This window comes from Mirounga leonina, unplaced genomic scaffold (genome assembly GCF_011800145.1).
Source record: "Mirounga leonina isolate KUSES-001 unplaced genomic scaffold, KU_Mleo_1.0 Mir_55, whole genome shotgun sequence".
Taxonomy (NCBI): domain Eukaryota; kingdom Metazoa; phylum Chordata; class Mammalia; order Carnivora; family Phocidae; genus Mirounga; species Mirounga leonina.
The window spans coordinates 3,928,835-3,941,060 of record NW_023270816.1 but is presented as its reverse complement, the minus strand read 5'-3'; the positions used below and the strand labels follow the sequence as shown (position 1 = coordinate 3,941,060).

The 12,226-nt window shown below is 43.8% G+C and overlaps 2 protein-coding genes across 4 annotated transcripts in view; one reads left to right on the top strand and one right to left on the bottom strand.

Annotated features, from left to right (window-relative positions):
* LOC118001906 (plasminogen-like) overlaps positions 1 to 7,091 on the top strand; it is a 38,921-nt gene extending 31,830 nt beyond the window's left edge. The window contains exons 15-19 of one of the 2 annotated variants that reach the window (XM_034992092.1): positions 237 to 311; positions 915 to 1,055; positions 1,964 to 2,070; positions 5,885 to 6,030; positions 6,660 to 7,091. In XM_034992092.1, the coding sequence (XP_034847983.1) occupies positions 237 to 311; positions 915 to 1,055; positions 1,964 to 2,070; positions 5,885 to 6,030; positions 6,660 to 6,821 (631 nt within the window). In that variant the 3' untranslated portion in view covers positions 6,822 to 7,091. The remainder of the gene's footprint in view (positions 1 to 236; positions 312 to 914; positions 1,056 to 1,963; positions 2,071 to 5,884; positions 6,031 to 6,659) is intronic. The other variant, XM_034992093.1, reaches the window with a different exon arrangement.
* A 600-nt stretch (positions 7,092 to 7,691) lies between these two features.
* The window catches only part of LOC118001907 (solute carrier family 22 member 3), an 87,428-nt gene continuing 82,893 nt past the window's right edge, over positions 7,692 to 12,226 (bottom strand). For both annotated transcript variants that reach the window (XM_034992094.1, XM_034992095.1), the window contains exons 10-11: positions 11,999 to 12,098; positions 7,692 to 9,268 (exon numbers count right to left, since the gene is read on the bottom strand). In XM_034992094.1, the coding sequence (XP_034847985.1) occupies positions 9,208 to 9,268; positions 11,999 to 12,098 (161 nt within the window). In that variant the 3' untranslated portion in view covers positions 7,692 to 9,207. The remainder of the gene's footprint in view (positions 9,269 to 11,998; positions 12,099 to 12,226) is intronic.

Sequence of the window (12,226 nt, the reverse complement as noted above, 5' to 3'; positions counted from 1 at the left end):
TCCTGTGGACAGGCTGTGCCTGAGCCTCCCCCCACCATCTGAAGTGTGGTGAGGATGAGACCTGGAAAATCCACTACTGAAGCTCAACTCAAAGTTCTGGCCATACTGATGATGGGCTGGTAGGCTTTTCCTTTGGGAACATCGACATGATCACAATTGAGTGAACTCTTCTTTCTGGCTTTCTGTAGAACATATCCTCCGGTTTGAACTAAAATTCTGGCATGTTTTCCTTCTAGATTTGGAAGGCACTTCTGTGGAGGGACTTTAATATCCCCAGAGTGGGTGCTGACAGCTGCCCATTGCCTGGAGAGGTATGTCTGGGGGACAATGGGGATGAGGACTTGTCGTAGAGTCCCCGACTCCCTCCCCCTCTCCTTTCTCACTCCCCCTCCCTACTCCCTTCCCCTTCCCCTCCCTCCCCTCCCCTCCCTCTGCCCTCCCCTCCCCTTCCCTTCCCACCCCTTCCCTCCATGGCAGTGACACAAGGGACCAGGGAGCAGATGTGAAGGCTGAGGCAGAATTGCCAAGCCCATTGCATGAGGGAGGAGGGGAGAGTGCCTAGAGAGAAACAAAGAAGGAAGACCCGGTTCAGGTGGGTTCATAGGCCTGGGTCAATGGCAGGAAGACCCGCTCATGTAACATGCATTGGTTCTCCTGAGATGGGTGTCTGTCCTCGTACTGACTCCATTATTGATTTCATTCTTCCTCTGTGGTTAGCCCAAAAGCACCCCAAGAGCATTCCTTTGTGGCCAGATTTAGGTAAACAGTGAACTTTGTTTCTTGCCACTCAGAGCTCACTGGTTTCTTGCCACTCAGAGCCAAGGAGGGAGAAGACGCCATGTTTATGACTCAGAAGGGCAATTGATGAAGGTGCTGGCACATTATTTTGCTCTTAATGTCACTGTCTTTCCTAGATCCCCAAACCCTACAGCATATAAGGTCATCCTGGGTGCACACAAAGAATTCAGTCTTGAATCAGATGTTCAGGATATGGAAGTGTCCAAGCTGTTCTTGGAGCCGACACGTGCAGACATAGCCTTGATAAAGCTGAGCAGGTACTAGCTCACCCATGGTCTTTACCCTGACATCAGTGAAAACATTCGTTTATGTCTGGATTTCATGAGCGTAACAGGGTTGTGGGGGAGAAAAAATGTGAGGGCGCACACCGTCTAGGACATGGAAGGCACAAGGGCTTTGGGGAACAGAGAAAATCTGGGCTCAGCCCCATTCTGCCACACTGGCTGTGCTCTGGAAAAAAGGCATCAGGATTCAGTTTCTTCGTGTGGAAAAAGAATAAGCTGAAGCATGAAGTACATGGTTACTTCCGAACTCTTGCTTAATGTTCGCCAGTCAGCAAATATACATTCATAATCAGAGAATTCTTCAATGCTTCCAGGTTGACAGTTCTCCTCTCAAGATGATAATATGTTTTGGGGAAATCAAATGAAATAATATTTTCAAAGCACTTAAAAAGCTACAATATAAACACACACGGACACATACACACACAACTCACAAATGCAAATTCTTCTTCCCATCCTTGGTTTTATTTTCCCCATTGAAATAGAATTTTATTAAGCCTGACAAAATGATAAATTTGCTTTTGTTACTTAAAGTTAGTGATATTTGGAAACAGGTCTCAGCAGAGAAAGCTAAATGAACAGCTATTTTGAGAACAGTCACATTTGGGCGAGTCAACAAGGCGCAGAGAACACAGGCGTCATGTTGGGTGGTTTCCAGATGGTGGTGGGATGACGACGACGACGAGGTGAGGGCGGGCCAGGCCAGCGCAAGGGAAAAAGTTGTTTTCTGCATTGCACTGTGTCAGCCAAGCAATGAAATGCCAGCTCAGAGGATTCTGGGGCTCTGGGCAGGTGGCATCTTGTTGTGAATGACCAGAGGATGGATGGCCGAAGTGCCCTCGTGGGGCGGGCACATGTAACTTTGGATGGTTTTCTTTCAGCCCGGCCATCATCACCTCAAAGGTGATCCCAGCTTGTCTGCCATCCCCAAATTATGTGGTTGCTGACCGGACATTGTGCTACATCACTGGCTGGGGAGAAACCCAAGGTGAGAGAAATCCCGAAATCCCCACAGGAACAGGTTTAGACCTCTGGTTTCCATGAGAACATGTCCATTTGTGCAAATGTCTACCGGTGAGTGAGGTCCACCTTTCCTGATTTTGGCTGGGTTCCTGCCTCAGTCTCCATAATCTGTCATTAAGGGACATGGGTGAGGGACGGGGTAGTGTTTCTCTGAGTCTCCTGGCCCATAAATTCAACGTTAATATCACATCCCCAGGTCAGTAGGGTTTTGAAGCAAGCCTACTAATTGAGGCTGTTCAATTATTTTCCATGTGAAGTTAGCCAAACCGAGCTCCCAAACACAGTGTAGAACAACAACAAAAATTACAGCAAAGCTGGTCTCCCCAAATACCCACAATCCTGTTGTACGTGTGGAGAGTCTGTTGGTGGTGGGACGGACTGACAGCTAGGGGAGAGGAAGAAAGGTCCTGGTCCTGGAATGGTATTTGGTATTGGTTGCTGGGGTGTGCATGAGAGGGGAAACGTTTATGCAGGGTCCTGTATCAGCACCCCATACTACATTTTGGGGACTCCGTCTTCTCTTTGTCGTAGGCCCTGATAGTAATTACACCCATCAGACTCAGGCCTCGAAACATTGTGAGGATGTCTTCGATCTCTGCCTCGCTTTCTCAGAAGTTTTGGTGAGGGCACAGAAGGGGAGTCAGGAGCCCTGCAAAGTAGATCTGGCTGTGCCACTCGCTGGGCAAACTGGGCAAGTCCCCTTACTTCCTTGTGCCACTTGGCCTGGAAGAACCTCATCTGTAAAACCTGGGTTTTCAAATTGTGCTTTGCACGTTATTCTTTTGCATTTGCTTTCCATTTCAAGACAGGTTTTGTGGTTTGTTTTTTTTTTTAAAGGTTAAAACTACTGGTCTAAATCACTTCAAATTTGTCTTCCTTCTTTCTGCACTTTTCCTACATTTGTAAAACCTCACCTCCTGAATTTTGCACGTCCCCCCACTTTCCATACTTCGGGGTCTGTGAGCATCGAGAAGGAAAGGGAAACGTCACAAATGACGCTGTCACAATGGGTGTGACAGGCCTTTCCAGCGTTTTGCATTTAAAAAAACTTAAACACTGCAAACCCACAGACCCGCAAACCCCTATGACTTCGACGTGTTTGTTCCCGTTTTGCAAATGAGGAATCCGAGGCTGCAAGGAGGGCAGGGCAGTGTCCTGGGAAGTGCAAGCACACAGCCCTTGTGTAGCTGGACCTTGAACCTGGGCGGCCTGACCCCTCAAAGCCCATCTGCTGTTTCTTCTGTTCCACTCACCACCCACACTTTCCTAACTGCCGACCTGTGCTAGGCTCCCCCATCGACCCTGGCCTCACCCTCGCGGCCACGGGGAGAAGCCCATTCTCAGTACATTCACTGAACCAGGAGAGTCCCAAAACAGAAGTCAGTCCGGTTTATAGATTTTCTTATGTCAATAATCACATCAGATCAGTGTTCTTAGCTTCTCGGTGTGAGGTCAAAACTCACCAGTTCTCCCCTTTGGTCTCCAGACTTTCCTTGACTTTGATATTTCCAAGCAAGGTAAGCGTTCAGGCCCAGGGGCTCATTCAGGTTAGCCCCTTGTCAGCAATCGCGGGCTGCTCTCGAAGCTCCTGCTTCCTTCTCCCCACAGGCCCTGAAATTAGGGCTTCCTCCCTAGGGGTCACCTTCAGCCTGCCGGCCCTCAGAGGTGCCATCTTGACTGTGGCCACAAGATGGCAGCACTTCTGCACAGACCACATCAATTTCCAGTCCACCAGTGGTGGATTTTGTCACCAGCATCAGGATGTATCTTGCTCAGAAAGCAGATTCAAGAGCAAGACACTTGGATACATTAACTCTCAGCAAAAGATTCTGAGAAGGCCGGTCCCTCCACACATCTACTCAACTCAGGTAATGCGCCCCCTACCCAATGCTTCCTCAGGCGCTTCCTCCACTGCAGCCCTGCTCAGCCGGGGCTGGGACAAGCCTCTCCTTCCCAAATGCTGGTCCTCTTACGTGGCTCCTGTCAACTCTGGATCCAGTGCCAAGCTTCCCAAACTCAAGATGGTTATCCAAACATATTCAAAGTCTTTGGAGAAGAAATAGCACCTCATCCCTTGGCTGTTCGTGCTAGCAAAGGTGTTTTTTTTTTTTGCAGAACACATTAACATTGGGCTTGCAAAATTGGAAAATTGATTATTTGTGAAAACACGGAGACATGCCCGGGAGTTTCTATCTGGGAAAGCAGCGTTTCCTCTGGCTATTTTGCAAGTGTCCCACTTTGATTTACCAAAGTGGAAAAAAGAAAAAAGCAGTTTTTCACAAAAGAAGAAATACCACAAGTAAAACAAGCACGCGGAGAATGTTTACTCTTCCTAATTGGAAAAGAAATGCAAATTAGGAAATGAACGAGGACAATTTCCAACTGTTAGCAAGTATTTTAAAAATAGTAAATACTCAGAAGTATGGGGTGAAGTGGCCTTTTATTTTCCTAGTGAAATTTTACGCAGTCATCCCCTTTTAGGAAATAATTTGGCAATGTTAACTGGGAGCCATAAACATGTCTACATACTTTCTGGAAACTCAGAGCTAAGAAAATATTAAGGAATATAAATAAAATGCATGAACAAAGAAGTGGAAAGTTGGAGGCTACCGTAGGAGCCAGGGAGCAGGGGAGTGAAGAATTGGAGCAATGACATCACAGACCCAAGTTCAAATCCCAGCTCCTCCACCAACTGGCTGGGTGATCTTGGGCAAACTGCACGGCCCGCCTCCCAGCCTCCGCTACCTTCTAGGTGAGACAGGAATGACAGAAGCCCCTGTTTCATGGGACTATTGTAAGAGTTAAATGAGATACACCACCTCATGAGCCTATACCTGAAAAGGCTAATTCCAGTACATGACAGCTATTCTTCATTTTTATATTGTGATCAAGTATCTATATAACGTAAAATTTGCTATTTTAATTGTTTTGAAGAGTATGACTCAGTGGCATTTAGTATAGTCACAGTGTTCTGCAACCACCACCCCTGTTTGCAGAACACTTTCCTGACCTTAAAAGGAAACCCCCACCCCTGAAGCAGTCACTCCCCATTAAAATACTAATTATGAAGACTGCAGCGTTCTAAGAAAGCCCTTATTATATAATGCTGTGTGAAAACAATCAAGGTATAAAATTGTGCAATATGATGTAAGTAGAATAAAAAAGCATCTAAAAGAAACTGAAAGTGAATAGATGTTATAGTAACACTTGTATTTCTCAGTCTCTCTTTACATATTGAAAAATATTTCTTTTTAGTAACACTTGTATTTCTCAGTCTCTCTTTACATATTGAAAAATATTTCTTTTTTTTTAAAGATTTTATTTATTTGACAGAGAGAGCGAGAGAGCACAAGCAGGGGGAACAGCAGAGGGAGAGGAAGAAGCAGGCCCCCACTGAGCAGGGAGCCCGACACGGGGCTCGATCCCAGGACCCCGGGATCATGACCTGAGCTGAAGACAGACGCTTAACCATCTGAGCCACCCAGGCGCCCCCCAAAATATTTCTTTATAGTTAAAAAAAGAAACAAAGATAACAACATGTACCCCCCAAAACCATCAAGAAACCCAGATTATTAAATCCAGGTCTTGGGAACATGAACTCTTATATAGTATCTACACCCTCAAGGGTTAAAAGGAAAAGCATTCCAGTCGTATCAGGAACTGACCTCTTGCTTTATACAACCTCACGGACAAACAATTGATCTGTCACCGCGCTGTGTTGTTCTTGTGGGCATGTTTGGGATCCAGTATAACCATTTCTTTAATCTCTTTAAACACAGGCACCTTTGGCGCAGGTCTCCTCAAGGAAACCCAGCTGCCTGTGATCGAGAACAAGGTGTGCAACCGCTATGAGTATCTGAATGGAAGAGTCAAATCGACAGAGCTGTGTGCTGGGAATTTGGCTGGAGGCACCGACAGTTGTCAGGTAAGAACCAAGTCAATCTTCCGTCTTGGCCTCTTAGATATTTCAGCCCCCAAGCAGCAGATTCCGGAAGGCTTTGTCAACTGCAGGCTGCCTCCAAATGCTACCCAGAAAGATTTTAGGTCTGTCCCTGCATTCAGATTGAGATCACGGAAGGGGATTTCTTGGGCCCGGAGTTCCAGATCGGTGGTGAGGGAGGAGTTAACGTACCATCGCTGCCACAGGCCATGCATCCTCTGGGGGGGCGTGCTGCTGGAGGGGGCCCAGGTGGTGGCCTCTCTAGCAGGGAAGCCAGGGAGCGTGTGAGACAGAGACCAACTGCACCCCCTTTGCAATTGCTTTTGGGGTTTCCTCTGCCTAAGAGAAGCCCCAAGGCAGGAAGGGATGAGTGCGGCATTCACAAGGGAGTTTTTGCCCAGGAACACTAAATGGTGTGGTTTTGATAAATACACTATGTTAAGTACTGAAGACAGCAGATATTCAAATGATCTATCAAGTTCCTTTCTAATTGGAATAGAATGTTCAAATACTGGGAAAACTTACATTTGGATAACAGAAGGATGATACCCCATAATAAAAGGATGGTGGTTTAATCCTCACATGGTTTTTTTTTTTCCCCTCTCTCTGTATAGGGTGACAGTGGAGGGCCTCTGGTTTGCTTCGAGAAGGACAAGTACATTTTACAAGGAGTCACTTCTTGGGGTCTTGGCTGTGCCCGCCCCAATAAGCCTGGTGTCTATGTTCGTGTGTCAAGGTTTGTTACTTGGATTGAAGGAATAATGAGAAATAATTAAGTGGATGGGAGACAGAGTGATTCCTCAACATATCTAGAAGCTGGAACACGGGTAGGGAAGTCAGCGTGCTCAGAAATAACTGACAGTAATCAAACTAAGACATTGTACTTACACCATCCACTGACAAACCTCAACGTTTTTTAGCGTTATCGTGGATAAATTTTTCCCATCCATGGACTGTTGCACTCTGTAATAATAAAGTAACACATCTATAACATTTGTTGAAAATAAACCTTGTCCTTCCTTTGATTTAATTTTTTTTGAGCTTCATTGTTTTCGTGTTCTTCGTTTATCCTACCAATTTTAAATAGTGTAACTCTCACAGACTTAGGTGATTTCTCTCTTTCTCATAAGGCATAGTTGCCAAAAAGGACCAAGAAGCCTATAAGATCATAGAGAAGAAAGCAGGGCAGTCCCAGTAAGTCATTCATATATTTATCTTATCTGCAAAAGATGGCTTGACATACATGTTTTAAGGTCTTTATTCCTGACACTGAGATGAATGTTTTCAAAGCTGCAGCATGTATGGGTAGTCATGAGAACAAATTCTATTCTTGGGAATGAAATCTGTTACTGACAACTTGACGTTAGCCCAGCACAGGGGATACTGGGCAGAGAGCCGCACGCGCGAAGGGAATGGGCATTGCAAGTGTAATACAAGACCAGTAGAGGCTGAATGCTATTCTGGGTCACATCTGAGTCTAGGAATGGTACCAAGAGCCCACGAAGGAACAACGAACATATACTGAAAGTGGACCGCTTAATTTCCATTGCTAATTGGCTGCCCAGATAGGAAATATACACTGTCACGTGGGGATAGAGTTTTAGAGTGACAACGTTCACAAGGAAGAGAGAGAAGAGACACCGATGTTACTTGACAATTTAAAATTCTTTATTGTTACCAGAACCAAAATATCAACTCAAAGTACAATTCCAAGGTGAGCGTATCAAGGAGGAACAGTCATCTTACAGCAAAGAGAGATGCGAAGGGAGCAAAAATGCATGTGTGCATGAATAAGGGGGGACTGCAGCATTAAGTCCTCAAAGAGCGGTGCTTATTTCATTGAAAAACCAAACATTCATATTCAATTCTGTTGTGCTTTAAGGATTAAAAAGCTTAGCTTACAGTTGGCACACACATGGTACATATTGTCATGTGTTTGCGTGGAATTTTCTTCTTCGTTGGCAAGATTTCCCTTGGTGCCCATTTTGTCTGTCCACACAAAATAGTTCATTAAAAAATTCTGCATAAGATATATACTGAATCTGAAAATACAACAAATATAACAGATAAAGCAGAACAACAGAAAAATGAGGGCACATTTGCATTTAAACTCCATATTTCAAAAGTCTCAGTAACAAAAAAGAAAGATCAAATCCCTTATTAGTGTCTATGACATCACTTATAAAGCTTCTGCTAATTCTTTTATGCATGGATATAACTGACCTTCCTTTTAAATTAAAATGTAAGCTTTTTCTCAGGACAAGTTAAAAAGGTCAAGATTGAAAAGGGTCAAGATCGAACAGTCCATGTTTTTCACTCTTGAACACATCCTAGAACTGAACTCACAAATACAAGATAAATATCCCTTTAAGGTCAAAATTAAGACCCATGAAATCATTATCCATGGGTTTCATTCAAAAAAGAACTGAGTGTGTGGCTTTAGATGTTCACTAAAGGAGGACCCAAACTATCCCGAATCATTGCAGGCCCAAAACCGACTGACGAAATAGTAGAGCCAAATCCTCAAATTGGACAGCGGATTTGTTCCTAATGATGGAATCAAGCCTGAACATGCCGGCAAGCCCAGATGCTGCAGCGGCTTACAGAGCTCAAAACGAGAAGAGAAAGGAAAGGCTCGGTATCATGTGGCCCAATTCTGCCTCTTCATGAACAGGATTTCCAGATCTTCATCCTCCCTGCAATCTTCAGAGCCCTCTGGTCAGAGCTTCAGTTCTGCTCAGGTCTGATGAACCCATTTCTGCATCCTGTTCCCAGATGCCCACTTGGCACATCCTACCTCTGTGATGGAGCAAGCAGTCGTGAGAATTTGGGGAAGGCTTCTCTTGTCCCTCTGTCACTGAATGGGTGGGAGACACTGCTCCAGTTTCAGAAAAAAACTCAGGGGGAGCTGTCCACACAACAGGCTCTTCGCTAAAGCAGCCACATACTGTGTTCCCGGAAATGTCAATAGCGCTCTAAATCCTAATTCATCCCACATTATATAAAAATACTCTGGATAGTTTGACTGTCTTTGTACAGTATGACCAACACTTGGAGCATAACGTAGCTGAAATGGACACACACACGTGTCTGCAAGGCACATCGGTTCCTTGGGAGGGGTCAACCTAAAGAGCTCCTTCCTTTTGTCTTTGGTAGGGGGCCTCAAAGGTGAGAACTGGAAACTTGAGTTTTCTTTTTCCTGCCACATTTATAGGTATATGGACTAACAAAACAAGGAGAAAAGAGAAAGTCCTTATGAAATATTATACAACTAGTTCCAACAGAGTTTTCTTGCTACTACTCACCAGTATAACTGGTTTTCATCAAACACACTCATGCATAACTTCTCATAAAAACCCAATTCAAAGGTAATGAAAATGACTGTCTCCTGGAGTTTTTGTTTGTTTGTTTTTACCTGTTTTGGTCCCTAGGAAGGGGTTAAGTAGCATTATAGCATTTAGGTTCTTTATGTGACAGGACGGGATGCCACCCACCCTGACGTGGCCCCCAAACTCGAATACAAACCAAGCAATAGTCTAGGAAGACACAGTCAGCAAAATGTTCCTCTGCTCTGGATGAGGCAGGACCTTACAATGGCATAATGCTCAAGAGGATTTCACACAGTTTTAACACCTTTTATAAATTTCTTGGGCGCCTGGGTGGCTCAGTTGGTTAAGCGACTGCTTTCGGCTCAGGTCATGATCCTGGAGTCCCTGGATCGAGTCCCACATCGGGCTCCCTGCTTGGCAGGGAGCCTGCTTCTCCCTCCGACCCTCCCCCCTCTCATGTGCTCTCTCTCTCTCATTCTCTCTGTCTCAAATAAATAAAATCTTTAAAATAAATAAATAAATAAATAAATTTCTTAATTTTGATTGACAAAATGGCAAGATCTTAAAGAAAATCTTCCATCTCACTCCAAATTTCAGGTAGCATTGCTCTAGAGTGAAAACTAGGAAGAGCTTTGGGTGAGAAATAAGCCATTACTCATCACTTGATTTCCAAACAAGCTTAAGAATCTGTTTGGATGACTTCATGGGGCAAATGTCCCCCAGTCCTCTGACTGGCCAGTCCTGTTATAAGTCAGCTGCTGAGACATGAGCTGATAGTTTTATTTTAAATACACTGATAAGTCTTTCTTAGGCAAGTTTTGGGATGATTTAAGCAATCATACTTTTCAAAATAACATCAAGAAACAGTACAATAAAATCCAATGAAATCAGTATATAAGTTTTAAAGGTTTGGTAAAAGACTCATGAGACTCTAAGCAATGGTTGCCTACCTCTGGGGAGGTGATGACACCACATTAAAGGAGAACTTGAAGAGAAAACATCAAGTAGTATACAGCATAAAACAAGAAAGGCACACAAACAACCAAGTCACACGTGCCCCCTGGACAGCGTCAATGCCACTCCTGGCATGGAAAAGTTGTGAATCTTTCTCAGCACAAATTTCCTAGTATTTAAAAGAGTGAGGATAAGAATTGTAATTGCCCCAAATCATTTTGAATATTAAGTGAAAAGACTTATGTGAAACCACCGATCATACAGGCACTTAAAAATTGTCAGCTTCTCCCCTGTTTTCCATCTATGAGTGAACAGTGCCAGGAAGTTATCACATTTCAGTCTTCTTATAAATATTTTTGATGCAAAATTTTTTAATATTTAGGGATCCACATCCTCAATTTCTAGGTCTTTATTTAGATAGCTGATTTTATTTTAAAAATTAGTTGTTATGTTATTTTTTGAATTATGCAGATAATATAAGGCCATGGGTTGTAATTAGAAAATAAATCAAATAATACAAAAGTTACAGAGTGTAGAAGTGATGTCTTCTTCCCAATTCATTTCTAACCTTAAAGGGTCTATATTATAATACTAGATCTTTTGCTACACATTCTCATGTTCATATCCTCTTTTTATTATGAAAATTTTTAAGCAGAGGAAATTAGAAAGAATTTGTGTTGTGTGAATTTTTGTTGATATAATTCTTCATATTTATGTATTGGTTGGATATTAACTTTCCTTGCACATGAGTTAGATGCTCTTCTCTCTCTCGTAATCCCTCTCTCTTTCTCTCCTTCCCAATCTTCTATCTACTTTTATCCATCCATCCACCCATCCATCCACCCACCCATCCATTCACCCATCCACCCATCCACTCATCCATCCACCCATCCACCCATCCATCCACCCACCCACCCACCTACCATCCGTCTATCCATCATCTCTCTCTCTTTTTCCATCCTCCATCTTCCCATCTAGCTACACAGAGGGGTTGCTATTGTTTTGATTTTTTAATAAATACTATAACACACTGTTCAGCAACTTTTCACTTTGTGATCAATCTTGAAGATCTTACCATGTCATTCCACACAGATATATCTCAATTCTTTTAATCTCTGTGTAGTAATCCACACCATGAACACATTAGCATTTTCATAATCAGTTTCTTACTGATGCACATGTAAGTTATTTCTACTTTCCTTTAGATTGTTTCTGAGTTTTAACACCTTACTTAGACATGTTTCCCTCTTCATAACCTCATTTAAAAAATAACACACATTCTTTTATAGTTTTGCTTTTTTTATATTAACCTTTCTTTTGTTTGTTTATTTATTTGAGAGAGAGAGCAGGAGCCAGAGGGAGAGCACGAGCAGAGGGGAGGGGCAGAGGCAGAAGCAGACTCCCCTCCCAGCAGGGAGCCCGATGTGGGGCTTCATCCCAGGACCCTGGGATCATGACTTGAGCTGAAGGCAGATGCTTAACGACTGAGCCACCCAGGCGCCCCTTATATTAGCCTTCTAAATCAAATGTGAATTTTCTCCCTAGGATGTGAGATGGGAATTAATATCATTTCCCCCCCCCCGTGAGTGTTCAATTTTCTCCGTGGTATTTTTTCCTCAGTAGTTTGAAATGCTGCTTTTATTTAAGATGCACTGAAATTCATACAATACCTGTCAAGTTTTTCTACATCATCCACTGTTTCTGGCAAGGCAATACCCTTGGTTTCGGGCAAAAGCATCACGAGCCCACCGCAGACTGATGCCAGGATACCTACGGAATCGGGAACAGCAGTAGAGCCTCAGGAAGGCACAGCCAGCCCCTGTCGCCCCTCCCTGCTCACCCCGGAGCAGTTTGCTCACCCCCCTTAACCAGCCCTCACCAGCAGCAGCCCTCGGGTT